The sequence below is a fragment of the Numenius arquata genome, chromosome 33 (genome assembly GCF_964106895.1).
Source record: "Numenius arquata chromosome 33, bNumArq3.hap1.1, whole genome shotgun sequence".
Classification (NCBI taxonomy): domain Eukaryota; kingdom Metazoa; phylum Chordata; class Aves; order Charadriiformes; family Scolopacidae; genus Numenius; species Numenius arquata.
Genome location: NC_133608.1, coordinates 497,783 through 523,961, shown reverse-complemented (window position 1 = coordinate 523,961; position 26,179 = coordinate 497,783). Strand labels below are relative to the sequence as shown.

Below are 26,179 nucleotides of genomic sequence, written 5' to 3'. Positions count from 1 at the left end.
TTTTGGTAAAAAAAAAAAACCAACCCCACAGGGTGCTCCGTGTCCAACCTCCCCCACTCGGCGCTTTTTGGGTGAATTCTTTAGGAATTGGATAAAATTTGGTGAATCCTTTGGAAAACCGGTTTGGAGCCAGAAGGGGGGGTGGGCCACGACCTGCAAATTTTGCCGGAAAAGGGTTTTTTGGGGGGGGGGGAGCAAAATTAACTATTTTCTTCACCTGGAGTGACCCCCCCCCCCCAACCAACCGCCTCGTTTCCACAGCTAATTAACTAATTACACACACACCCCCACCCCCCCAAATTCTCACCCGGAAACGGGAGGAGATGGAAATAAATACATTTTCCAGGAGGAAAAATTCCGCTTTTTTGGGAAAGAACCGAAAAAATTTGCCCAAAATGAGGATTTGGGGGTTTTTTTCGGGGGGGGGGGGGGAAGGTCATCGCTGCGTTTAAAACCCAAGGAGCCGCCGGGGTGGAATCGATGCTTTTATTATTAATTTTTCCAAATCTCAACTTTTTGGGGTGGGGTTTTTTTTTTTTTTTTGGGTTTTTGTTTGTTTGGGTTTTTTTTTTTTTTTGCCTTTTTCTTTCTAAAATTGCCCCAAAAAACGTGTCGTCGTCGTGTCCCCCGTCCCCCCCCCCCAGCAGCCGGCGGGTTTCGCGGGGGAAGGGTAACGATCCTGCGGCTTCTTCGTCCTAAAACAAAAAGAATCGGCGAGAAAATGATGAAAAAAAAAAAAAACCCCCTCAATTTTAAGAAAAAAAAAAAAAAGAAGGGGGGGAGGGGAGGGGGGCTGCTCTTAAATCCCCTGAATTTACCCCAAAATCGGCCAAATTTGGGCGCTGCGCTCGAAAAAGGATAAAAATGAGAATAAATCAAAAAAAAAACCAAAACCCCACGGTGGATTGTGTCATCACCTTCGGAAACATTCACAGTTCTTCCGGCTGCGGCGCCGGAGGAGCCTCTTCCTCCTCCTCCTCCTCCTCCTCCTCCTCCTCTTTGCCTGCCCCACCCTCAGGTTCGTTTTGGGGTGAAACGGCCGTTTTTGGGGGATTTTCGGGGCTTTCTTGCGGAGCTTCCGCCGGCGCCGATGTCACCTCCGCCGTCACCTCCTCGGCTTCCAGCTCGTCGTCCTGCAGGAACGGGGGCATCAGGAGAGGTTTGGGGGGATCCTCATCTCCCAGATTTTTCAGAAATTCCTCAGGTTTGGGAAAATCCGGGGGAATTTGCGGCGTTTCGGCGGGTGGGGCGCTTCCTCCGGCGTTTTCCCCCGCGGCCTCGACGGCGGCGCTTCCTTCTCCGCTTCCTTCTCCTCCTTCCAAAGCCTCTTCCACCTCCTGATCCGGGATTTCATCCGTGAAAGGATCTTCTCCCTACGGAAAACAAACAAACAAACAAACAAAATACAAAAAAAAGACCAAAAAAACAATGAAAAAAGAGGTTTTTTTCGGGGGGCAACGGAAAAATCACCTCGATGTCGGACGAGTCTTAAAATAGTGGGGGAAAAACAAAAAAATAATCAAAGTATTATTATTATAATAATAATAATCCGTTGTGGAAAATCCCGAAGGATTTGCAGCGGGAGGAGAATCCAGGGATATATATAAAAAAAAAAAAAAAAAAAAGAGAAAAAAAAAAAAGCAAGAAACGGAAAAATCCAGGAAAATTGCCCCAAAAACGCTCCGGTTTCGCAGGAACCGGGAACGGACCCTCCTCGTCCGGGGGGAGGAGGAATTTGGGTTAAAAAAAAAAAGACGATTAAAATGTAAAAAATAAAATCCGGCCGGATTCCCCTTCCCGCGGCGACGCTTCCGGTTGGTTGGGGGGGGGGGGGTGTTTATTTTTTATTTTTTTTAAATCTCACCTTTATTTTTCTAGTTTTAGTTTTATTTGGTTTTTTTTCCTATTCGATTGGATTTTTCGGGAGACGGAGGGATCCAGACGCCGGCGTGACCTCGCAGCTCTCTCCAAGCACGGACCCAAAACCCTCGAGATTTGGGGTTTTTTGGGGTGGTTTGGGGGGGGGGGTGGGGGGTGGGTGTTTATTATTTTGGGGGGTTTCGGGGGGGTTTTTAGGTTTGGTTTTTTGACTTCGGTACCTTTTTTCAGGCCGACGGGGGGGGGGGGGGGGAGGGACCCAGCACCGCTCCCCCCTCGAAGTGGGGGTGTCGCTTCCCTCTACCCTTCACCTTGCCAGAGGGGGGGGGACGGAGACGCCCCCACACGCTCCCCCTGCCGCAAACGTCCTAAAATTCCCTTTTTTTTACCCTATTTTTCCCCTTCCGGCTCATGGGGAAGAAGGAGGCGGGGGGGGGGGGGTGTGGGGGGGGGGGGGGGAGCAGCAGAAAATCCACCTGAAACCTCATCGACAGCGGCGGAAAAAGCGGGAAAAATGAAAAAAAAAAAAACCACCCCAATTTTGGGGTTTTTTCCCTACTTTTCTGACCTCCCCACCCCGGGATTTAACGCCTCGATGGGGAATTCAGGGGGTTTGGCTGCTTTCACCCCCCCCCCCCCGTGTGTCCCCCCCCCCCACCTCCGGGGGAAGAAAATCCATGCAAGTTGGAGGAGAAACCTCAACGTTTCCATCTTTTCCAAGGATCCCGAACCTCCGGAGGTGACGGGATGGAGACTAAAATCAGCGGATTTGACCCCGCCATCTCAACTCAACACCCCCCCAAATTCCTCCCCTTTTTTGGGGGGGTTGGGGGGGGGGATCTGGGGGGGGGACGGGACGGGACACGGACGTGAAGTCCACTCTTGGTGGAGACCGTCCTGGCTTCCCTTGGGAAGAGCCGGGGATTCCCACCATCCCTCCGAGGAGGAGGAGGAGGAGGAGGAGGAGGAGGAAGAGGAGGAATCCTCATTGAGGCCGATGGATCGAGAAACGACGCGGCCGTTTTTTTTGCCGAAAAAACCAAAAAAAAACGTGGTGGTTCGGTTTTTTGTTTTTTTTTGTTTTTTTTTTTGGTTGGTTTGGTTTCGGTTTCGGTTGTTTTAAAAAAAATGGCGAAGGCGGGCTCTTGGCAAATTACCTGGAAATCCACAGATTTTTTCCTCTTTTCCAACCCCTTTTTTTCCACACACAGTCTGCTTTTACACCCTCGGGGAATGGGATGGAGCCGGGAACTTCCTCCTCCTGCCGATGGGGCGGCCGTTTCATTAAATCCGGAGGGTTTGATACCGTGGAGGCGCCTGCGGACCCTGGCGGGGGGTAGACGGAGGTTGCACTTGAGTGGTTCCAGCCTTTGTTTTTTGTTTTTTTTTAAATTTTTTTTTTATTTTTGGGGGGAGCGGGGGAGGGGGGGAAATCGAGTCATTTATTTTGTTTGGTTTTTTTTTTAAAAAAAATAAAAAAAAATAAAAAAAATACCAGTCTCTGAAAAATCCCGGAGGTTTTCACCTCCTTCGGCCCCGAGGGCTCGCTCTTTTTCGCCACCGCAGGGTTGGTTTTTATCTCCCCCTTTTCCTTTTTCCACGAGAGGCCAAACTCTCCAAAAGTCTTTTATTTTTTTTTTGGTTTTCACCGGTTTTCACCGTTTTCACCGGACCCGGAAGGCGGAGTCGCAGTTTTTTGGCGTTTTTTTGGGTTTGTTTTGGGTTTTTTTTTATAGCTTTGGGTCTTGCCATTTTTCCTACGGTTTTAGCAAAGACCCAGCTCGCTCCGTTTTTAACCCCCAAAAAAAAATATAAATATAAACCACGGCGCCGGTGGGACCGAAGGGCTCCCCCCGTTGGGGGGGTGTCTGTAGTTGGGGGGGGGGGGAGCATCTGCCCGCCCCCGTCTGTCGGGCTCCCCAAAAACCGGGATTTTTTTTTCCTGCCGGATCCTGGGCCCCCCGTTTCCCGGATTTCTCCCCCCCGAGGTGGGGGGGGGGAAGAAGGAGCCATAAAAAAAATTAAGCGCTTCTTTTCGGTCTTCCTGGCGGAGGAGGTTGCGGTATTTCCTCTGGGATGCGGATATTTGCCCGTTAAACCCCCGTTTTTAGCGGGAGGGGGAGAATTCCCAAACCCCCCACGCTCCGAAGAACCGCCTTTTTTTTTGCTTTTCCGGGCTTCTTTCTTTTAAATTCCGAACGCTGACGGGGTTGGTTTGGTTTTTTTTTTTTTCTGGGGGGGGGGTGGGGGGCTTTAAAATGAACCCTACACCCCTGAACCTCTCCTCGTGGTTCCGTCTCGGCTCCGAAGGTCGGCTCCGCCGCTTCCCAAGGGAAGAGGAGGGAAAATTAAAAGTGGGGGGAAGGCTAAGGAGGGTTTTCCAACTGGGAATTGGGGGGGATTTGGTGGAGCTGCCGGGAACGCCGCGGAGCCCAGCTCCCAAAATTCCACACACCCCCCCCTCAGCCCCGGTGCAGGGTTAAGGGGGTGTCTCCAGATGGGAATTTAATCCCGGCAGGAAGCAACCGGCGCCTTCCCGACCCCCCTCACGTCGGCTTTCCCTGCGCTGGGGGGGCGGAACTCAGGGGGTGCGTGCGTCCCCCCCCTTCGAAGGCCACGGCTCGAGGGGGGGCTTTGGGGGAAGCGGAGTTTCCTTTGGCTATTTTTGGGTTTCTTTTTACCGAACGTTTCCGTTTGGGAACGGATCTACAAGCGCCTGGGAATGAGGGAAGGCAGAGGCTGCGAGTGAAATTAAAATAAATAACTAACTAACTAAATAAAAAGAAATCAAAACCAAAACCACGAGAAGTGATAAAACCGCCTCCAGAGGAAAAAAAAAAAAAACAAAAAAACAAAAAAAAAAACCAACAAAAAAAAAAAGAAACCGAAAAGATTTAAAGATGAAGAGATTAAAAAGGCGATGAAGGCGTCTTTCCCCCCCCCCCAGCCCCGGCGAGACCCGGCTCCGTCCCGGCGATGGGATTTGCCGACTCTTTTAATTTTTCCACTCACCTTGAGGTATTTTTCCAGCATCTTGACGATGTGTTTGTTATTCAGGACGCTCTTGGCCACGTGTAAACTCGTCTTTTTGAACTGTTCTGCCGCCATCTGGGAAAAAAAAACCGACATCGGGGGGGGGGGGGGGGGAGGGATGGTGTTAAATGGGGAAGAGTTCCAATAAGGGAGCCCGATCCCCCCAAAAAACACAGCCCAAAAAGGGGGTGCAAAAGAGCATCCGCGTCTTTTTCCGCCCAAACAAGCCCTGGAAAAGGATCTGCTGGAAAAGGAGCAGCTGGAAATGCCCCCCCAACCCTCCCCCCCCCCAGGACATGACGCTCACGACAAAGAGGGAGGAGACGACGACAACGAGCCCGGCCCCATTTCCACACCGATTTTCCCTCAATTTCTCGATTCCCAAAGCCATTTCCCACTTTAATTCCTGGCAAATTTAGGAAGAGGAAGCGTTTAGGCCTGAATGTTTGCGGGGTTTGGCTGGAGAACGCACCCCGCGCTACAGAAAAGGCCGAATTTTCCTTTTAATATCACTTTAATATCAATTTAATATCACTTTAATATCATTTAATATCACTTTAATATAATTTAATATCAATTTTTCCCTTTACTTCCCCTTTTCCCACAGTTCCCCCATCAGCAGCTTCTGAGCCGAGACCATATAAAGGGGTTTTTTTAAGAGATAAACCCTGAGGACCCGGATAAATAGTAGGTAATATTAATTATTATTAATTATAATTTAATAACTCCCCAGCTCAAAAGGCCAATTTTCCCTTTTTATATCATTTAGTATCAATTTTCCCCTTCACTTCCCCTTTTCCCACAGTTCCCCCATCAGGAGCTTCCGATCTGACACCACGAGGGTTTTTTTTAACAGATAAACCCCAAGCATCCAGATAAGTAACAGATAATATTAATTATTATTAATTATAATTTAATAACTAACCCCCCAGCTCAAAAAAAAAAGGCCAATTTTCCCTTTTGATATCATTTAATATCAATTTTTCCCTTTACTTCCCCTTTTCCCACAGTGCCCCCATCAGCAGCTTCCGATCCGACACCACATGGGTTTTTTTTAACAGATAAACCTCGAGCACCCCGATAGATAATAGATAATATTAATTATTATTAATTATAATTTAATAACTAACCCCCCAGCTCAAAAAAAAAGGCCAATTTTCCCTTTTGATATCATTTAATATCAATTTTTCCCTTCTCTTCCCCTTTTCCCACAGTTCCCCCATCAGGAGCTTCCGATCCGACACCACATGAGGGTTTTTTTTAACAGATAAACCCCAAGCATCCAGATAAGTAACAGATAATATTAATTATTATTAATTATAATTTAATAGGTAGCCCCCCCAGCTCAAAAGAAAAGCCAAATTTCCCTTTTAATGTCAACTTTTCCCTTCAATTCCCCATCAGCAGCTTCGGATCCCAGCCCGTAGGAGGTTGGTTTTTCAACAGATAAATCCCGAGCGCCCGGTTAAATGATAGAAACTATTAATTATGATTAATTATAATGGAGGAGGCGGCCCCCCCGCCCCCAGGCTCACCCTGCGGTTCCTGTTGTGGTCGGCGGATCGCAGGTGCCTCTGGAGAAGGTGGTTCTGGGCGGGGATTAACATGTCACAGGCCATGCAGTGAGCGGCCTCGATCTTCTTGAAGAAATGTTCTTGGCCGATACCTACAGCCCCGGCGAGAAATTCCCACCAAAAATGAGACTTTCAGCCAATTAACGGTGTTTTCCCAGAATCACAGGATGGTTTGGGATGGGAAGGGACCTTCTGGAGATCATCTCCTCCAAGCCCCAGCCGGAGAAGGGCCACCCAGAGCAGGTCCCACAGGGTCCCATCCAGGGGGGGTTGGGATGTCTCCAGAGACGGAGACCCCACCCCCTCTCTGGGCAGCCCCTTCCAGGGCTCTGCCACCCTCAAAGTGGAGAAGTTCCTCCTCGTGTTGAGATGGAACTTCCCATGTCCCAGTTTGTGCCCGTTCCCTCTTGTCCTGTCACTGGGCACCACTGGAAGAAGACTGGCCCCATCCTCCTGACACCCACCATCGATGAGATCCCCCCTCAGTCTTCTCTTCTCCAGACTAAACAGACCCAAGTCCCTCAGCCCTTCCTCATCACAGAGATGTTCTCGTCCCTCACCATCTTCGTAGCCCTCTGCTGTACCCTCTCCAGCAGTTCCCCGTCCTTCTGGAACTGGGGAGCCCAGAACTGGTCCCAGTGCTCCAGACGGGGCCTCCCCAGGGCAGAGCAGAGGGGGAGGATGACCTCCCTCCACCCGGGGCCAACGCTCTTCTTAATGCCCCCCAGGAGACCTTCTTGGCCACCAGGGCACGTTGGTGGCCCATGGTCACCCCGTTGTCCACCAGGACTCCCAGGTCTCTGTCCTCAGAGCTGCTCCCCAGCAGGTCACCCCCAACCTCGACTGGTTTGTGGGGTGAGTCCTCCCCAGGGCCAGCACCCTACACTTGCCCTTGGTGGAACTTCATCAGGTTCCTCTCCACCCAACTCTTTAGGTCTCGCTGGGCAGTGGTACCTCCTTCCGGTGTGTCACCCGCTCCTCCCAGTTGGGTGTCACCAGCAAAGGTGCTGAGGGGACGTTCCATCCCTTCACCCAGGTCATTGATGAAAATATTGAAGAGGACTGGACCCAGTACTGACCCCTGGGGACCACCGCTGGTCACGGACCTCCTTTTCCCACCCCCTCGTCACTGCCAATGTGCTAAATCCCCCCCCCAAATTCCCATTTCTCCTTTCGGAGACCAAAAAAAACCAACTCACCTTTGTCCAAGGTAAAAAGTAAAGAGTTATTTTGCCCTAAAACACACTTTTCCTGAGTGTAGGGGGGAGAAAAATGGGGGTAACGGTCCCCGGAGCAAAGGACCCGACTCCCCTGGGGGCTGATTTTCACCCCAAACCCACCCCCTTCTCCAAAAAAAATCGATTTAAATAAAGGAGGAAGGGAAAATCCGCGCTTCCCCGGGCGCTGGGTTCCTCCCTCCTCCCTGGGCTTCAGGATCCGCCTGAAGGAGCTGACATGAGGCTTTAATTAAACCCCTTAATTAAAGTCATCGCTCCCCCGGACCAACGCGTCGCAGACTCTAAATCGGGGACAGTTGACAAAACGAAGGCAATTTTTCCCCAAATCGCGTTTGTTACCACAAAAAATCAACTTGGCCGCTTTCTTTTAACATTAAAACAGCCCCGAAAATCAAAAATTCCTGGGAGCTCTTCCCCTTTTTTAACTCATTTTAATATCCCTGATGTCGCTTGAGAAACCGTGGCGAGGACGGACCTTCCCCCCATCCCCACCAAAACCATTTATTTCACCAAACTGGTGACAAAACAGAATCACAGGATGGTTTGGGGTGGGAAGGGACCTTCTGGAGATCGTCTCCTCCAACCCCCGGCCGGAGCAGGGGCACCCAGAGCAGGTCCCACAGGGTCCCATCCAGGGGGGGTTGGGATGTCTCCAGGGACGGAGACCCCACCCCCTCTCTGGGCAGCCCCTTCCAGGGCTCTGCCACCCTCAAAGTGGAGAAGTTCCTCCTCGTGTTGAGATGGAACTTCCCATGTCCCAGTTTGTGCCCGTTCCCTCTTGTCCTGTCACTGGGCACCACTGGAAGAAGACTGGCCCCATCCTCCTGACACCCACCATCGATGAGATCCCCCCTCAGTCTTCTCTTCTCCAGACTAAACAGACCCAAGTCCCTCAGCCCTTCCTCATCACAGAGATGTTCTCGTCCCTCACCATCTTTGTAGCCCTCTGCTGGACCCTCTCCAGCAGTTCCCTGTCCTTCTGGAACTGGGGAGCCCAGAACTGGTCCCAGTGCTCCAGACGGGGCCTCCCCAGGGCAGAGCAGAGGGGCAGGATGACCTCCCTCCACCCGGGGCCAACGCTCTTCTTAATGCCCCCCAGGAGACCTTCTTGGCCACCAGGGCACGTCGGTGGCTCATGGTCACCCCGTTGTCCACCAGGACTCTCAGGTCTCTGTCCTCAGAGCTGCTCCCCAGCAGGTCACCCCCAACCTCGACTGGTTTGTGGGGTGAGTCCTCCCCAGGGCCAGCACCCTACACTTGCCCTTGGTGGAACTTCATCAGGTTCCTCTCCACCCAACTCTTTAGGTCTCGCTGGATGGTGGCACCTCCTTCCGGTGTGTCACCCCCTCCTCCCAGTTGGGTGTCACCAGCAAAGGTGCTGAGGGGACGTTCCATCCCTTCACTCAGGCCACTGATGAGGACTGGACCCAGTACCGACCCCCGGGGACCACCACTGGTCACGGACCTCCAGCTGGACTCTGTGCCACTCATCACCCCCCTCTGAGCTCTGTCTTTCAGCCACTTTTCCATCCACCTCACTCTCCATCCATCTAACCCACAAAACACCCCAAAACCTGAGGTTTGAACCCAAAATCCGTTGCGTGTCTTCGGGAGGGAGATTTCTTTCTTTTCTCGCACACTCGCCCCCCGTTTCCGCACCCAAAACCAACCCGCTTACCCTTAAAAGGATCCGGTTTTTGTTTCGTTCCCTCTTTTTCCGTCAGCTCCTGGCGCCGTTTTTCGATTTTTTTATTCCTGTTGACGATATATTCCTGGGGGAGGAAAAAAAAGAAAAAGGGACAAAATTCACTCTTTCTGCTCCCAACCGTCGAGGGATCCAGAGGGAAAAGAGGTTTCCGGGAAAAAAAAAAAAACTAACAGAATTTGGTGAATTTAGGACACGAAACGGGGGTTTTCCCGTCGTTTCCACCAGAGAAAGAGCCGGAAAAATCCAAATTGGAGCCGGAGAGAAACTCGTTCCCGTCTCACCGGGAGAGTCCAGGCGAGAAACCCCCAAATCCTTGAAAACCACCCCAAAAATTAAAGCTGGAGCACCCCAAATTAGAACCGGGACATCCCAAATTGAGCCAGGGCCACCCCAAATTAAAGCCGAGGCACCCCAAATTAAGCTGGGGCCACCCCAAATTAGAGGAGGGGCCACCCCATATTAAAGCCCAGAGCCCCCCCCAAATTCAAGACAGGGCCCCCCCAAATTAAGCCAGCCCCCCCCCAAATTAAGCCAGGGGCATCCCAAATTTGAAGCCGGGGCCACTCCCAAATTAAGCCAGGACGCCCCAATTTGAAGCCCAGGCCACCCCAATTTGAAGCACGGCCACCCCAAATTAAGCCAGGAAACCCCAAATTGAGCTGGTGCCACCCCAAATTGAGCTGGGGTGCCCCAAATTGAAGTCAGGGCACCCCACATTGAAGGAAGAGCACCTCAAATTAAGCCGGGGTGCCCCAAATTGAAGCCCAGCCACCCCAAATCAAGCTGGGGCACCCCAAATTAGAGCTGGGTCCCCCTAAATTAAGATGGGGCCCCCCAACTTGAAGCTGGGGCCACCCCAATTTGAAGCCTGGGCCCCCCAGATTAAGCCAGGACACCCCAAATTAACTCGGGGCACCCCAATTTGAGCCAGGGCCACCCCCAATTGAGCTGAAGTGCCCCAAATTGAACCGGGTGCTCCAAATTAAGATGGAGCCACCCCAAATTGAGCCGGGTCATCCCAATTTGAAGCCAGGACATCCCAATTTGAAGCCGGGACACCCCAAATTAAGCCAGGACATCCCAATTTGAAGCCGGGACATCCCAAATTAAGCCAGGACACCCCAAATTAAGCCAGCCCCACCGCCACCACCCCAAAACGGCTGCAGGGAAGGGCAGAGCCCCCCACCCACCTGCAGGAACTCGACGGTTTTATCGGGGAGTTTGGTACCGATGTATCGCAACGTCTCCTTGTGGAACTTGCTCTGAAGGTGTTTCTGGATTTCCTCCTCCTCGAAACTGCGGAATTTGCAGACGGAACAGGCAAACTGGATTCTGAACAGGAAAAAAAAAACCACCATACATTTATATTATATATACTTATTTAATATTTTACTATTTATTAATATTTAATTCTTTTAACACCCTTTGGAATTTATAACTCCGATCTGCGTATTAAACACCGTGGGATTATCTTTAAAAACGCGCAAAAAGGGGGGAAAAGTGCTAAAATGAGAAGTCAGAGCCCCAAAACACGATTCCCCGGCAGATTTCTCCGGCGTTTTATTCACTATTATTCCCCCGAGCGCTGGGGAGGGAGGGGGTAATTGCTTTTCTCACCTGTCCATAGCCCGATCCCGCATCCGATCTCTTCTCCGTTGCTTCTCCCTCTTCTTTTTCACCTCCTCGTCGTCGTCTTCGCACCCGTCTCCAGATGCTAAAGGAGGGGAAAAAAAATAGAAATAAAAATCATTGAAATCAGAATTATCGTGCTCGTCGTCACTCTCTTTGCTGGCCGAGGTACTTCGGGAAAAATCCCTTTATTTCCTCTTTACTCTCCACTCAGGGAGTCCCAATTTCTTGCTTTCTGGGAGTTCTCCCTCTCCCAAACCACCTTCCGACCCCCAGGGAAGCAGCAACTTCTTTTCCAAGGTCTCCAGAGAGTATTTAGAAAAATAAAAATAAAACCCAATCCCTCCTCTCCGAAATTCCCACAGCAGCTCAGAGGCTGGGAATGGCGAAATTGGAAAAAAAATCCTGATTTTTCCCACATCTCTCCCTTCCTTGGGAGGAGCTGCCACTTCTCCCCAAAAACCTCATTTTTCCCCTTAATTTTTCACAAGGCTGAAGCAAGAAGGTTTAAGCTACAAGCCAGCGGAGATGCCAACGGTGTTCTGCTTCCTCGGGACATTTTGGGGTATAATCCTTGTGTCGCCGTCCCAATAATTCCTTCATAATAATTAGGAAAGCGAAAAAAGAAAAAGAACTCAAGGCCTCATCCCTGCAGTGTTTTGGGGTAGAAAGCTCCGATTCAGGGGTTTATCAGCCTCACATTTAATTATTCCTCGGGGAATAATTAAACCTGTTACTGTAAAATAAGTCCTGGAGAAACCGGCTGCCCATGGCTTGGATGGGAGGAATCTCCGCTGGGTTAAAACCTGGCTGGAGGGGCCGGGGCCGGAGAGTGGTGGGGAATGGAGTTAAATCCAGTTGGAAACCGGTCAGGAGTGGTGTCCCCCAGGGCTGGGTGCTGGGGACGGTTCTCTTTAACATCTTTATCTGGAGGAGGGGGTGGAGCGCACAGGATGGAGTAAGTTCACAGATGACACCCCGTTGGGTGGAAGTGTTGACCTGCTGGAGGGTAGGAAGGCTCTCCAGAGGGCTCCGGACAGGTTGGATCCATGGGCCAAGGCCAATGGGATGAGGTTCAACAAGGCCAAGTGCCGGGTCCTGCCCTTGGGTCACACCAACCCCATGGAGGCTCCAGGCTGGGGGCAGAGTGGCTGGAGCTGCCTGGTGGGAAAGGACCTGGGGGTGTTGGTGGACTGTGGGCTGAACGCGAGCCAGCAGTGTGCCCAGGTGGCCAAGAAGGCCACCAGCATCCTGGCCTGTGTCAGGAACAGCGTGGTGAGTAGGACTCGGGAGGTGATGGTCCCCCTGTCCTGGGCACTGGAGAGGCCCCACCTCGGGTGCTGGGTTCAGTTTTGGGCCCCTCACCACAAAAAAGACATTGAGGGGCTGGAGCGGGTCCAGAGGAGGGCAACGGTGCTGGTGAGGGGTCTGGAGGAGGAGGATTAGGGGCTGAAGGAGGAGGAGTAGGGTCTGAAGGACGAGGAGAAGGGGCTGGAGACGGAGGAGGAGGAGGAGAAGGGGCTGGAGGAGGAGAAGGGGCTGGAGACGGAGGAGGAGGAGGACAAGGGGCTGGAAGAGGAGAAGGAGAAGGGGCTGGAGGAGGCGAAGGAGAAGGGGCTGGAGGAGGAGAAGGAGAAGAGGCTGGAGGAGGAGGACAAGGGGCTGGAGGAAGAGAAGGAGAAGGGGCTGGAGGAGGAGAAGGAGAAGGGGCTGGAGGAGGAGGACAAGGGGCTGGAGGAAGAGAAGGAGAAGGGGCTGGAGGAGGAGAAGGAGAAGGGGCTGGAGGAGGAGGAGAAGGTGCTGGAGGAGGAGAAGGAGGAGAAGGTGCTGGAGGAGGAGAAGGTGCTGGAGGAGGAGAAGGGGCTGGAGGAGGAGGAGAAGGGGCTGGAGGAGGAGAAGGAGGAGAAGGTGCTGGAGAAGGGGCTGGAGGAGGAGAAGGGGCTGGAGACAGAGGAGGAGGAGAAGGGGCTGGAGACAAAGGAGGAGGAGGAGGAGGTGAAGGAGGACGAGGACGAGCAGGGGCTGGAGAACTTCTGAAGAGCAACTGGGGGATCTGGGGGTATTCAGCCTGGAGAAAAGGAGGCTGAGGAGAGACCTCAGTACAATCCCAAACCAGCTGAAGTGTTTTTTTCAGCTACTTTAGACCTCAGTTTTCAAATATACCTTGATATATTCCCATCTATTTAAAAAAAAATACCAGGGTTTAGCCCCAGTGATTGAAACCTCCCCTAAAATATTGTATTTACGGTATTTTCGCTCCACCCTGGTGGCGTCCTCCCCGCCGTCCTCCAAAAAAAGGGGAGGAAAAATCAATGAAATATCCAATATTCCTTCGTACAGACAAAATATCCGCGTTGAGAAATCCAGAAGAAAATAAAACCTTCGCCAAATCGCCCAAACTCCTGGAAAAGAGAAACACAAAGAGACGTTTGGGTTATTTAGGGGAGATTCGGAGGTTTCGGTGTCTCCCTCCTACCCCCAAATCCAGGCCTCGGAGCGGGCGAAGGGTTGGGCCATTTGGGGGTTAAATGCCAATTTTTATAAATATTTATAAAATGGTGTGGTTTTTCATAGATCAGGTTATGTGTCATCGCTATAAAAGCACTTCCCCAGGGATTTAAATCCTCGCCAGCCGAGTCACCGCTCCGAGGGACACCTAAGGTGACACAAATGGCAACGACCCCCAGGAAAGAAATCAACCCCTAATTAGCGTTTAGCCCTAATGAGCCTCGTCAGCGGCGGACACACCATCACAGGAGCAACATCTTTCCACTAAAAGCGCTTTTCAGGCACCTCGGAGCAAACAGATCTGCCCAGAATCCCCACCGAAGGGCACCGGGAAAGCCCGAGGAGGAAATAATTTCACAAAAAATGGGCTCAAAATGCTGATTTTGGACGATTTTACATATTCTGAGCCTCGGGGCGGGCAAAAAAGCAGAGGAAATTGCTCGAGTGTTTAAATACCCCCAAGGACTGATGAAAAAATATAAGTTACTTACACCTTTGTCGGCTTCATCTCCTGATTTTTCCTCTCCTTCGCCCTCATCTGCTGCACAAAAGGAGAATTATTTGGCTGGTGTCTGGGGGGGGGCTCTTTTTCCCCCCACTTAATACTCCTAATAAATCGCTCAATTTTGTGATAACGGGTCAAAATCCCACGGAAAACGGCAAACGGGGCCCTGGTTTCTCTTTGCAGACTCTGCCCTTACTCCCTCGGCGCATTAAATTGTCCCACAAAATACAGAGAATATAAAATTTGCCCCGTTTTAACGATATGAATGAATTAAAAAAAAAAAATAAATAAAATAATACGAGGGCTTTGGAATGTAACAACCGAAAGAGAAAATGGTTAAAAACCAGGGGAGAACGGGCAAAATGAAGGGAGCTCGTACCGTTCTCGGTGTCGTCCCCCTCGCTGTCGGTCTTGGCCTGTTTGCCGTCAGGCTCGTCGCCGCTCTGAGACTGTTTGCGTTTGCGGCCGCCTCCTTCCCCGTCCGCTCGCCCGCCCGAACGGGGCCGGAAACCTCTTCTTTTGGGCTAAAAAGGAGGAGAAATCCATTGCATCGATCCGGTCAAAGCAGCAAAAAAAAAAATAATCTTCAAATAATCAAATTATTCCGCCCAACTGTTGCATCGCCTCAAAATGTTTAAATTCTTGTGATTCTGCGGATTGATTTGTGGCTAGAAAAGGATTTTCTAGTTGGGTTGGCGCCCCCAAAAGTGAGGATTCGGGGTGAGGGAAGCATTTGGAGGCTCTATTTTATGGGAAAATGGGTATTTAAAAGCTTGGATGCCCTTGTTCTACCCAGATTTAAGTTATTCCGGGTGGAAGAAATGGGAATTAAGAGGGGTGTTTATCCACAGAGCCGAAAAATGAAGTTTATCCGCTGCGGCGAGCGAGTTTTCTATTTATCTCGCCACAATTTGTAATTATTATTTCAACACGCAGAGACAGGAAACTCTCCACACGGGCAGAATTTAACCCAGCGGGAGGAAAAAAAAAAACACACCCCATCCCATAATTACGAGGAAAAAGGGACACAGAGGGGGGAAAAAAATACTTTAAAAATCCTAAAAATTATAAATAAAAGCGGTTTTCACGAGGGAAAAATCTTGAAGGTGACAAATTACCATGAGGGTGTTCATGTGCCAGGGGATGGCACCCATCCTGTCTCTGTTGCGTTGTCTCCCCATTCCGTAGGGGGGGTTCCCGTAGCGCCCCATTCCCATTCCCGACATTCCCATCATGCCGTAGTCGTAGTCGCCGTAGTCCCCGTAGTCGCCGTAATCGCCGTAGTCCCCGTAATCGCCGTAGTCCCCGTAATCGCCGTAGTCGTTGTAATCCCCGTAATCGCCGTAATCGGGCACCAGGGCTTGGGAAAAGAGGGAGGGGAGCCTGTTGGATGCGGCCCCCCCCATCCCGCGGCCCCCCCCCATGTAGTTCAGCTCGTTCCAACGAGCCGAGAGGCGCTCGGAGCTGGAGGAGCCCATGAAGGGCTCGGAGCGGTTGAAAACATTGGGTCGCCCCCGGTTTTGAAGACGGTTTTGAGCCCGGCCCCGCGTCAGGCTGTAGTTGTTGGTGGTGGCGGCGGTGCCCCCCCCCCGGCTGCGGGAGGGGTCCCGGCGGTTGTCGAATTGGCCACCGAAGGAATCGTTGCGATCGGTGGCCGTTTCTCCGTAGTCGTAGCCCGATCGGTACATGTCGCGGTCGTTCAGGGACGATCTGGAGTCGTAGGAGTCGAAAGATTCAAACCTGAAGGAGCTGCGTGGGGCGGGGGGGGGGAGAGACGATTAATTAGTGGTTAATTAACAGCCCCCCCCCACGTCACACAGGCGTTTACATCCATTTTCTAATCACAATCCCAGCGGGTTTTGGCCAGAAAAACAGAATTAAAATATTTTTAGACCCTTTGTAGGCCTCGCTTTCTGCATCCCTTTTCCTTAGTTTCACGGAAAATAAATAAATATCAAAAAACCGCGTTTTATCACACAACGATCTGAACAGAAATCCTTCAAAAAAGTCAACTTTTCCTAAATTTATAGCACTAAACCACTCCGAATTGTGTTTTGCCAGCGGAAAAGCAGACCCCAAAAGCTTCCTCCCGGGTAAAAGCACCTTCTCGTTGCGCCTCCAGGTGTGAATTAATGCAAATAAACCCCTCAGCATCTCGTCACCCCACAGCAACGAGCATCAAACGGCCAAAAAAAAAAGGCAAAAACTCATTTATTCAGTAAATCTTGGCGAGATTTGTATTATTATTATTTCAGCAGCAAAACACGTAGCGATGGGAAACTCCCCAGATGGGCAGAATTTAACCCAGCGGGAGAAATAAAACCACCCCGTAATTACCGGGCAGCCTCGGGGAAGAAGGGATGCAGAGGGAAAAAATAAAACACTTTAAGAAATGTAAAAACTATAAATAAAAGCTTTGGCAAAAACCTAGGAATTGAAGGGAGAATGGGAGCTGCTTCTCAGTGCACAGCAAGTTGAATATGAGATACAGATCTCCCTCCATCTCTCTCCCCCCCTTCCTCTCTCCCCCGCTCCCCCCTCTCCATCTCCCCATCTCTCTCCCTCCATCTCGTCTCTCTCCATCTCCCGCTCTCTCCCTCCATCCCTCTCCCTCCCTCTCCCTCTTTCCTTCTCCCTCTCTCCATCCCTCTCCCTCAATCCCTCTCCATTCCTCTCCCTCCCTCCATCCCTCTCTCTCTTCCTCTATTACTCTCCCTCTCTCCCTCCATTCCTCTCCCCCTCTCCATCCCTCCCTCTCCCTCCATCCTTCTCCCTCTCTCTCCCTCCCTCCATCCCTCTTCCTCCATCCCTCTCCCCCTCTCCCCCTCTCCCTCCATCCCTCTCCCCCTCTCTCCCTCCATCCCTCTCCCCCTCTCTCCCTCCATCCCTCTCCCCCTCTCTCCCTCTCCCTCCATCCTTCTCCCTCTCTCTCCTTCCCTTCCTCTCCCTCCCTCTCTCCATCCCTCTCCCTCTCTCTCCTTCCCTTCCTCTCCCTCCCTCTCTCCATCCCTCTCCCTCTCTCTCCTTCCCTTCCTCTCCCTCCCTCTCTCCATCCCTCTCCCTCTCTCCCTCCATCTCTCCCTCCCTCTCTCCATCTCTCTCTTTCTCTCCATCCCTCTCCCTCTCTCTCTCCCTCCGTCTCTCCCTCCCTCCATCCCTCTCCCTCTCTCTCTCCATCTCTCTCCTTCTCTCCATCCCTCTCCCTCTCTCTCCATCTCTCTCCTTCTCTCCCTCCCTCCATCCCTCTCTCTCTCTCCCTCCATCTCTCCCTCCCTCCATCCCTGTCCCTCCCTCCATCTCTCTCCCTTCCCCTCTCTCTCCCTCCCTCCATCCCTCTTCCTCCATCCCTCTCCCCCTCTCTCCCTCTCCCTCCATCCTTCTCCCTCTCTCTCCTTCCCTTCCTCTCCATCCCTCTCCCTCTCTCTCCCTCCATCTCTCCCTCCCTCTCTCCATCTCTCTCCTTCTCTCCACCCCTCTCCCTCTTTCTCTCCCTCCATCTCTCCCTCCCTCCATCCCTCTCCCTCCCTCTCTCCATCTCTCTCTTTCTCTCCATCCCTCTCCCTCTCTCTCCCTCCCTCCATCCCTCTCCCTCTCCCTCCATCTCTCCCTCCCTCCATCTCTCTCCTTCTCTCCATCCCTCTCCCTCCATCTCTTCCTCCCTCCATCCCTCTCCCTCCCTCTCCATCTCTCTCCCTCTTTCTCTCCCTCCATCTCTCCTTCCCTCCATCCCTCTCCCTCCATCTCTCTCCATCCCTCCATCCCTCTCCCTCCATCTCTCTCCATCCCTCTCTCCATCTCTCTCCTTCTCTCCATCCCTCTCCCTCTCTCTCCCTCCATCTCTTCCTGCCTCCATCCCTCTCCCTCTCTCTCCCTCCATCTCTCCCTCCCTCTCTCCATCTCTCTCCTTCTCTCCATCCCTCTCCCCCTCTCTCTCCCTCCATCTCTCCCTCCCTCCATCCCTCTCCCTCTCTCTCCCTCCATCTCTCCCTCCCTCTCTCTCCTTCTCTCCATCCCTCTCCCTCTCTCTCCCTCCATCTCTCCCTCCCTCTCTCCCTCTCTCTCCCTCCATCTCTCCCTCCCTCCATCCCTCTCCCTCCCTCCATCTCTCTCCCTTCCCCTCTCTCTCCCTCCCTCCCTCTCCTTGTATCTCGTCTCTCTCCTCCTCCTCTCCATCTCTCCTCCCTCCCTCCATCTCTCATCCTGTATATATCATCCATCCATCCCTCCCACATATATCCCCCATCTCATCACCCCATATATACAGGAACGTCTCTATACATCTGCCTCTCCCTCTCCGTATACCCAAGACACGCACACACGCTGCAGCAGGTAAAAACCCAGCAGCCACATTTCTTTCCCAAGGACCAAACGCTGGCTGGCGCCGGCGCAACCGCGACAGCCTCATCTTAAATTAAAGAGTCACCAAAACCCATGATTTTTTCCCTATTAAAGATTAAAAAAAAAAAATAAATAAAAAGCAGCCCGAGAGTCACCTCTCCTGGTCTTCCATCCCCTCCCCGGCGCCGCCGCTGCCCTCCTTGGACAGCATGTCCAGGCGCTGGTTGATTTTGGCGATGATGGAGTCGGAGTTCTCGGGGGCCGAGGACTCGGGGCCGTAGGAGGGGACGGGCAGCGGGGCCCCCACCTCCGCGTTCAGGCTCAGCTCCGAGGTTTTGGGGGGGTCCCAGCCCCCGGAGGTGCCGGCCGCGTAATTGTAGGTGGCCGCCGTGTTGGCGGCGGTGGTTTGGGTGTTGTAATAGTCGTAGCCTTCATAGCCTGCGGGAAAGGGAAACGATCCCATTTTAATACAACGTTATAACGAGGGGGGGGGGGCCGGGGGGAGAGTTGTGAGGGGAAGGGAGGGGGCTGCAGCTGGGGGTACCTCCTCTCAGGGCTCTTTGTGCTCTTAAAGGCACAAAAAGCAAATATTCTTGTTACCCAACCCTAAAAACACAAGGGCCTCCCCCCTTTGGGAAGTTGTAACTGCAGAAATGGAGGGTTCTTTGTAACTTTTCTGACATTTTCCGGGACTTTTTTTTTTTGTGAATTTTTTTAATTGTTTGGTGATTTTTTGGTGATTTTTTTGTGAATTACTGTGGGGTTTTGTGATTTTTTTGTGGACTTTTTTGCGATTATTTGTGATTTTTGTGGACTTTTTTTGCGATTATTTGTGATTTTTGTGGATTTTTTTGTGAATTAGTGTGGGGTTTTGTGATTTTTGTGGATTTTTTTGTCATCTTTGTGGATTTTTTTTTTGTCATCTTTGTGGATTTTTTTTTGTCATCTTTGTGGATTTTTTGTGATATTTTATTTTGTGTGTGTGTGTGTATTTTTGGTAAAATTCATAATTTCCAAACAAGAGCCCAGCCCACCAACGTCACAGGGTCCCACAAAACGCCCCGAGAAAACCCAGTGCGTTTTAATATATAAATATATATATAATTACATATTAAAAAAAGACATATAATAATAAAATAATTGCCATTATTTCCATCAAAAAAGGGCCGTAATGAAATAAATTAATTAGAAAATCAACGCAGTTAATTGTATTCAAAGAACACCTTGTGGCAAAAGACCTTTCTGCTCTGGGGCCTTCACGGGGTGCCCAGGTTTTACCAAAAAGAGGAATAATAAAGGGAAAAAAAAAAAAATCCCTTTATTTAGACCAATGACTTGAGCCGGGAGGTTTGAATCCGCAACGTTCGATTTCACATCGTAAGGACCAAAGAAATAATATTTTACAAGAGAATCTCGGGCTTTTGTTTGGGACCGCGTTAAAACCGGCTTAAAACGATCCAAATCGAGACCAATTAATTAATTGCTCCGAGAAAAAGAGTTTATTAGCGAAAGCAAATTGTGTTTTATTAAAGATGCAGCAGTTTTGGGGAGAGAGAACTGTATTTACGTACAATCACTGCCAAAAATAGAAGAGCAAACCTTGGGTTTTGAGTGGGAAAACGACATAATCTCAGTAAAATCGATTTATTAACACATATCGGGCTCTCCCAGATCAAACGAGAACCACAAAACGTAAAATAAGGGGATTTTGAGCACGTACCTTGCCAGCTCGTGGCGTTGGTGGCGTATGTACCTGAGCAGGGAGGAAAAAAGAGAGTTTCAGCTCTAAAACCCAACAAAATTCAAAGTTCAGAAAGTAAATATATATAACTTAGTTGGTAAAAATGATGCACAGAACAGGGAAAAAAAGAAGCTGGGGTTTCCAAGAGCTAATTATGGAAATAAAACAGATAATATTTATTATTTATACATTTTGGGGGGAAAATTTTCATATATTTACCCTTGAAAACAACTCAAACAATGCCATAACCCCCCCCCAAGGAGCAGTAAAACCGCGGCAAAACCAAATATCTTTATTAAAACTATCACTTTGAGGAGAATCCTCCCGTTTCCACTGTTCAGGCTGGAAAGGAGTTGGAAGGGAAAGGCCCAAACTCCCACCCACCCACCCACCCCGGGACACGCTTCGTTTGGGGCTAACGAACATCCGGACATAAAGCAAAGGGTGTTAATTAATCATCCTGACCAGTTCCTCCAGTATCCGGTGCTGGGAACCGGTATCACGGAGGAAGCTTTTATCAAAAAACAAGTAGAAAAATAGCTAAAAAAGGCAGAGGAAAACAAAGGCTGGAAAAGCCGTTTCTAATTAGGGGTTTTTTTTGCGCTAAAAAGAAGGAAAAAAAAATCAGTTTTATTCTAAAACTGTATTTTCTCAGATTACTTTTAGCTACAGAAAACTCACCTTGAGCGTTGGTGGCCCCAGTGTTCCAAGTGCCATAACCTGCAAAAAAAAAAAAAATAATAAAAGAGAGCTATTAACGGGATGGGGTTTGCTTTCTCCCCTTTAATTAACCCTAAAAAAAAACAAAAAAAACCCAACCAAAAAAAAAAAGTAAAGTCTTTAATTAATTTCCCTTTTTATTGTTTGGGAAACCTGCCCGGAGCAGGAGCTGCAAGGTCTCTTCCAACCAAGGCAATTCTAAGCCCCCCCGGTGCTTTATTTTGGATTATTTCAGCCAAAAAAAAACCCCGAGATGTTTTGAATTAATAAAAAAATCATTGTGTTTTGGTAAATAAATTCGTTTTAAGAGGTGCTTAACTTAACGACGGGAGAAAATTTGCGGGATAAATCATCCCAAGAACCAAACCGGCCTCGAAAATGGATATTTTGGATGGTTTATGTGTCCTTTTCCCAAGGGAATAGCGGATAAACCCAAGGCTGAGCACTGTTATTGCACCACCCAATAAAATAAACCCAGCTCCTTCCCCTTTTCAGCACTAATTAGAAGGTTTGCGTTAACGAGGCGGCTTCGGTCAGGTCTCTCGCTCCAAAACTAAAATAAATCATCCTCGTTTTAACCCTTTTCCAGGGTTTCCGTGGTGAAATCGCATCCACCGGCACCGCAGCATCCGCCTTCGTCCGCTCAAAGGCCGGGGGATAAATAAGCTCCGTGTCGGAACGAAACCTTGAAAGCGTCAAAATTCGATTTTTAAATCAAAAAGCAACGCGTTAAAAACATTTCCTGGCATCTTGGCCGCCAACTCTCTGCAGGAAAACAAGTCTGTAACCTTTATTTATTATTCCGATGGGAAAAATAATCAGTTCGTAAGCGGAACTACCGACACCCGGCTTCCTATGGATGTAAATTGTTTCAAAACCCACCGTTTTACCCCAAAATTCTGTTCTGGCCTTGGTTTTCCCCCCCTCCCAAATCCGCAATCCCCAATTTCACAAAGCTTTTCTATTTCTGGAATCAGCCCCCACTTTTGAAAAATGTTTATTCTTTTAGAGATAGCCCCCGATATCTGCAAAAGCTTTTCTTTTTGGGAGGTGGCTCCTGATTTTGCCAAACTTTTCTGTTTTCTTGAGACAACCCCCAATTTTGCAAAGATTTAATATATTATTGGAGGTTTAATATATTTTGCCAAAGCTTCCTATTTTTGGAGGGGGCCCCCATTTTGCCAAAGTTTTCCTATTTTTGGAGGGGGCCCCAATTTTGCCAAAGTTTTCATATTTTCAGAGGGAGCCCCCATTTTGCCAAAGTTTTCCTATTTTTGGATGGAGCCCCGATTTTGACAAAGTTCTATATTTCTTCAAGACAGCCCCCAATTTTGCAAAGATTTTCTATTTTTGGCGGCAGCCCCCAATTTTCCAAAACTCTCTCCTACTTTTCTCGGCAGCCCCAAGTTTTGCAAAACTTTAATTTTTTGGCAACAGCCCCCAATTTTCCAAAACCTTTTCCTTTTTGGCAACAACCCTCAAATTTGGGCCAAACGTTTCCTTTTTGAGACAGCCCCCGATTTTACAAATCCTTTTTCCCGCAGCCCCCAGCATGGACCCCTGCACCCCCCACCAGGGAGGCCCAGGACACCTCTCCCCTCTTAAAAACTTCTTTTATTTTTTCCCAGGCAACCACTTCAAAGACACAAAACCTCAAGAAATCGTGGGGGAAACGGTCCCCGCCGTATTTTCGAACTCCTACGGAAACCGCAGCGAAACAGGAACCGTCAGACGCAAAACACCTTCGAAATCACAGCTTTTTTACCCAATCTGTTCCTTTCCCACCATGGATGGGTTTTTTGGGTGGGATCTCTCGCTGTTCAGCCCCATTTTCCAGCGGGATGGGGTTTTCCAGCTGTCGGTGGGAAGAATCGGGTCCAGACAAAATTGAGGGAAAATTCAGGGAAATTAAGGATAAACCTCGGATCCATCGGCAGAATTTTTCAGCCAAGGAGAGTCCCAATTTCTTCATCCCTCTGGATTCTACAGGATAAAACTCCCAGCTTTTAAATTCTGTGCGTAGACGCTGGCGTCCAAGATGTAAAATTCATTTAAAATTCATTTAAAATTCATTTAAAATTCATTTAAAATTCATTTAAAAACTGTAAGACTTGGTTAAATTCATACAGGTATTACCACAATTATCATGTTATTTCGAGGAATGAAGAAATTAAGCAAAGACTTCAAGCTTTCAAAGAGCTCAAGTTTCCGCGACAACCAGAGAAGGTGGTAATTAAAAACTCCAACGTCTAATTTTGAAACTAAATATTTTGTAAAAAAATAATGAATCCCACTAACCGAGACACTGGGGTATTAATGACTGGGCACCACCGAGCAGGGGTTGTATCCTCAGTTCTGCAGCAAATCCCTAACTATCCCCCAGGATGGGTAAAAAAAAAATCAGTGGAATAAATCGTCGTCGTCTCTTGGGAAAAAAAAGATGAAATAAAGCGCAGAAAAGGAAAAAAACAACCCAGAAGGGACCGAGTGGTGGATTTTTTTGCTCCGAGTGTGTCCCGTGTCCTGGTTCCCAGTTTATTCCCAATACAGCACTCCCTGAGCTGGGGGGAAAAGCTTGGGAATCGTTTTTTTCCCCGCACATGGAGGAAGCGGAGCGTGAATCTGGAAATAACGGAGCGACGTCGAGGGATTTACGTGAAACGCTGAGAAATGGAAGTTTAACACCCACAGACAAAAAACCGAGGCCAATTCCTTCCCAAAGCAAAAAGTCCGAGCTTCTCCCGCCGATTCCAACACAGGATTTTATCCAGAAAGGATAAAATTTTATCCGTAAATTTATCCGTAAAGGAGAAAATTTGTCTTCTGCTGGAATTCCGAAGTATTTAAATTAAATCTCGACTGTAAAGGATGCTCTTCCCAAAAACCCACTGGGGTGGAACCGGATGATTCCCAACAGGAGGAAAATTAAAAATAAAGGTTTATATTATAAAACGGCTGGTTATATTAAAAACCTCAAAGAACTGGAAGAAAACCTTCATTTTTATATTTTATAATGGTAAAATTTCCCACCAAAACTTCTCCAAAGCTGCAACACGCCCCGTGGTTTTAATTTATTAAGAGTTTTGCCAGAGGAAGGGAAGATCCCAGCTCTTGGGCAGCTCGTTAAGGTCACGAATCCAACAAAATCCTTCTCGGGAATAACTTTTCGCTGCCAAAACTCTGTTTATCCCGACTCGCTCGGGCGTCGGGAGAAAGAAAGCAGCTCTTTAAGGTGTTTTTAATCACATTTAAGGTGTTTTTAATCCTGTGGCAGTTTATCGCATCATTTTTATGCCTGAAGAACAGGTAAAAACGCGGCTGTATTATTTATAACATAATTACGACCGCGGCAAGATTTTATAAAAACCAAGGAAGGGTTTTCAACGGAGAATTAAAAATTGCCTTCGTCGGACCTCGACCTCCCTGGATGTGAGAAGAAGCGAAGAGAAGCGGGAATTCAAGGAGGGAAGAGGATAGAGGGCTCCAAAGCGGCGATGGGGGGAAGAGGATCCGGGCTGTCGGGGCTGCTTCGGGCTCGGGTCTGGGAGCCCTGACCCACAAACCTCGTCAAGGGGCTTTAAACAACCAAAATTGACTTGTTAAACTCCAATTTGGGCGACTTTCTTTCCATTTCCACCTCTATGAGCCTCGTTTCGTAGTATAAAGAGACGTAAAAAACCAGCGGGAGCTGGGAGAGCACCTCGATGCTCATGAACTCGACGTCATTTGGTGCTTCGATGAATGAGGAGGGGTTTTTCCCCCCACAAATCACATCCCACACGCCAGAAAACAAACCTTAATGAGCATTTACCCACGTGCCGCCATCTCACATCCGGATAAACATCATCGAGGAGCTTGAAACAATCGATATTCACCCATTAAACTCTGATTTGGGTGACTTTTCTTTCCATTTCCACCTCCACAAGGCTCATCTCGTAGTTTAAAGAGACACAACAAACCAGTAGGAGCTGGGAGAAAATCTCGATGCTCAAGAACTTGACACCATTTGGTGCTTTGATGAAGGAGGAGGGTTTTCCCCCCACAAATCCCTTCCCACGCGCCAGAAAACGAACCTTAACAAGCTCTTACCCACAGCGCTGCCATCTCACATCCGGATAAACCCCATTGAAGGCCTTTAAACCACCAAAATTCACCCGTTAAATTCCGATTTGGGCGACTTTCTTTCCATTTCCACCTCTATGAGCCTCGTTTCGTAGTATAAAGAGACGTAAAAAACCAGCGGGAGCTGGGAGAGCACCTCGATGCTCAGGAACTCGACGTTATTTGATGCTTCGATGAAGCAGGAGGGGGGTTTTCCCCCCAAAATCACTTCCCACACGCCGGCGGACAAACCTTAACGACACTAACAGTTTCGCCGCTCACCTCCTTCCTTACGCTTCGTTTGACGCCTTCTCGCCGGTTGCCGTTACACCGGGGAGGAGAAAAACACCTCATGGCGGGGGGGTGGGGGTGGGTGAAGCCACACCTGGACCCTTAAGGGGGGAGGGGGATGCGGGGGGGGGGGGGGGCAGCTCGTTCTGACAGGGTTTAATGGCGGTGACAGCTGCCCCGGTGGGGCCCCCGCTCCCCAGCGACTCGCTGCCGCTTCTCCCGGAGGAAGCGGGGGAGGATTTTCGGTTCCACCCGGGGTGAAGCCGGTGCCGGGGGGGGGGGGGGGCTCAATGGATCCCCTGCGTGGGCATGAGGAGACGGTCCAGCTGAGCCCCCCCCACAACAGGCCGGGCCCCCACAGGTAACGGGGGGTCTGTCACAACCGGGAAGGGGGGGGGGGGGGGGGGAGGGACACAACCGGGAAGGGGGGGGGGGGGGAGACGGACACCGACGCGCACGCGGCGGGGGGCGTGGCGGCGCGGCCGCCATTTTGTGTCGTCTTCAGAAATGGGACCGGCTCCATTTCCGCCCCCCCCCCCTCCCCTCGCGCCCGGGGAGGAGGGGGGGGGGGAGTGAAGAGGGAAAGGCCCACGCCGACCAATCGGCGACGCCCTAGCGCTGAGCGACGCGGCCTCTCAGCCAATCAGCGGCGGCGCCCCCTCACGGGAGGCGGGCGCAACGTCTCCCTCAGGGGTTGACACCCCCCCCGCCCCCCCCGGCGCTACCGGGGAGGTGGAGGGAGGACCCAACCGCCCTCCCGGGGAACGGAGAGGAGGGAACGAGGGGAAGGGACCGCCCCCGCGGCGCCCCGAGGCCGCCCCGCACCTACCGCCGTATCCCTGCTCCATCGCTCCCCTCCGCCTCCGGCCAGCGGCGCCGCACTGCCCGCCCGAGCGCCCGCTGCGCAGGCGCGCC

The 26,179-nt window shown here is 50.3% G+C and overlaps 1 protein-coding gene across 3 annotated transcripts; it reads right to left on the bottom strand.

Moving 5' to 3' along the window:
* Window positions 1–471: 471 nt before the first annotated feature.
* AKAP8 (A-kinase anchoring protein 8) lies at window positions 472–26,179 on the bottom strand. 3 transcript variants are annotated; one of them, XR_012463671.1, is made up of 15 exons: window positions 26,094–26,156; window positions 20,834–20,872; window positions 20,132–20,164; window positions 18,567–18,849; window positions 15,192–15,822; window positions 14,453–14,597; window positions 14,062–14,106; window positions 11,049–11,145; window positions 10,622–10,763; window positions 9,402–9,495; window positions 6,447–6,577; window positions 4,891–4,986; window positions 3,036–3,204; window positions 918–1,373; window positions 474–695 (listed from the first exon to the last, which is right to left on the bottom strand). XR_012463671.1 is itself a non-coding variant. In XM_074165167.1 (14 exons), the coding sequence occupies exons 1-13, from the start codon at window positions 26,110–26,112 to the stop codon at window positions 930–932; spliced, it is 2,202 nt and encodes a 733-aa protein (XP_074021268.1). In that variant the 5' UTR covers window positions 26,113–26,179; the 3' UTR covers window positions 472–695; window positions 918–929. The 3 variants fall into 3 exon arrangements, 2 of the variants coding, with proteins under 2 accessions (XP_074021268.1, XP_074021269.1); XM_074165167.1 differs by lacking the exon at window positions 3,036–3,204 and having other exon boundaries at window positions 472–695; window positions 14,062–14,109; window positions 26,094–26,179; XM_074165168.1 differs by lacking the exon at window positions 3,036–3,204 and having other exon boundaries at window positions 472–695.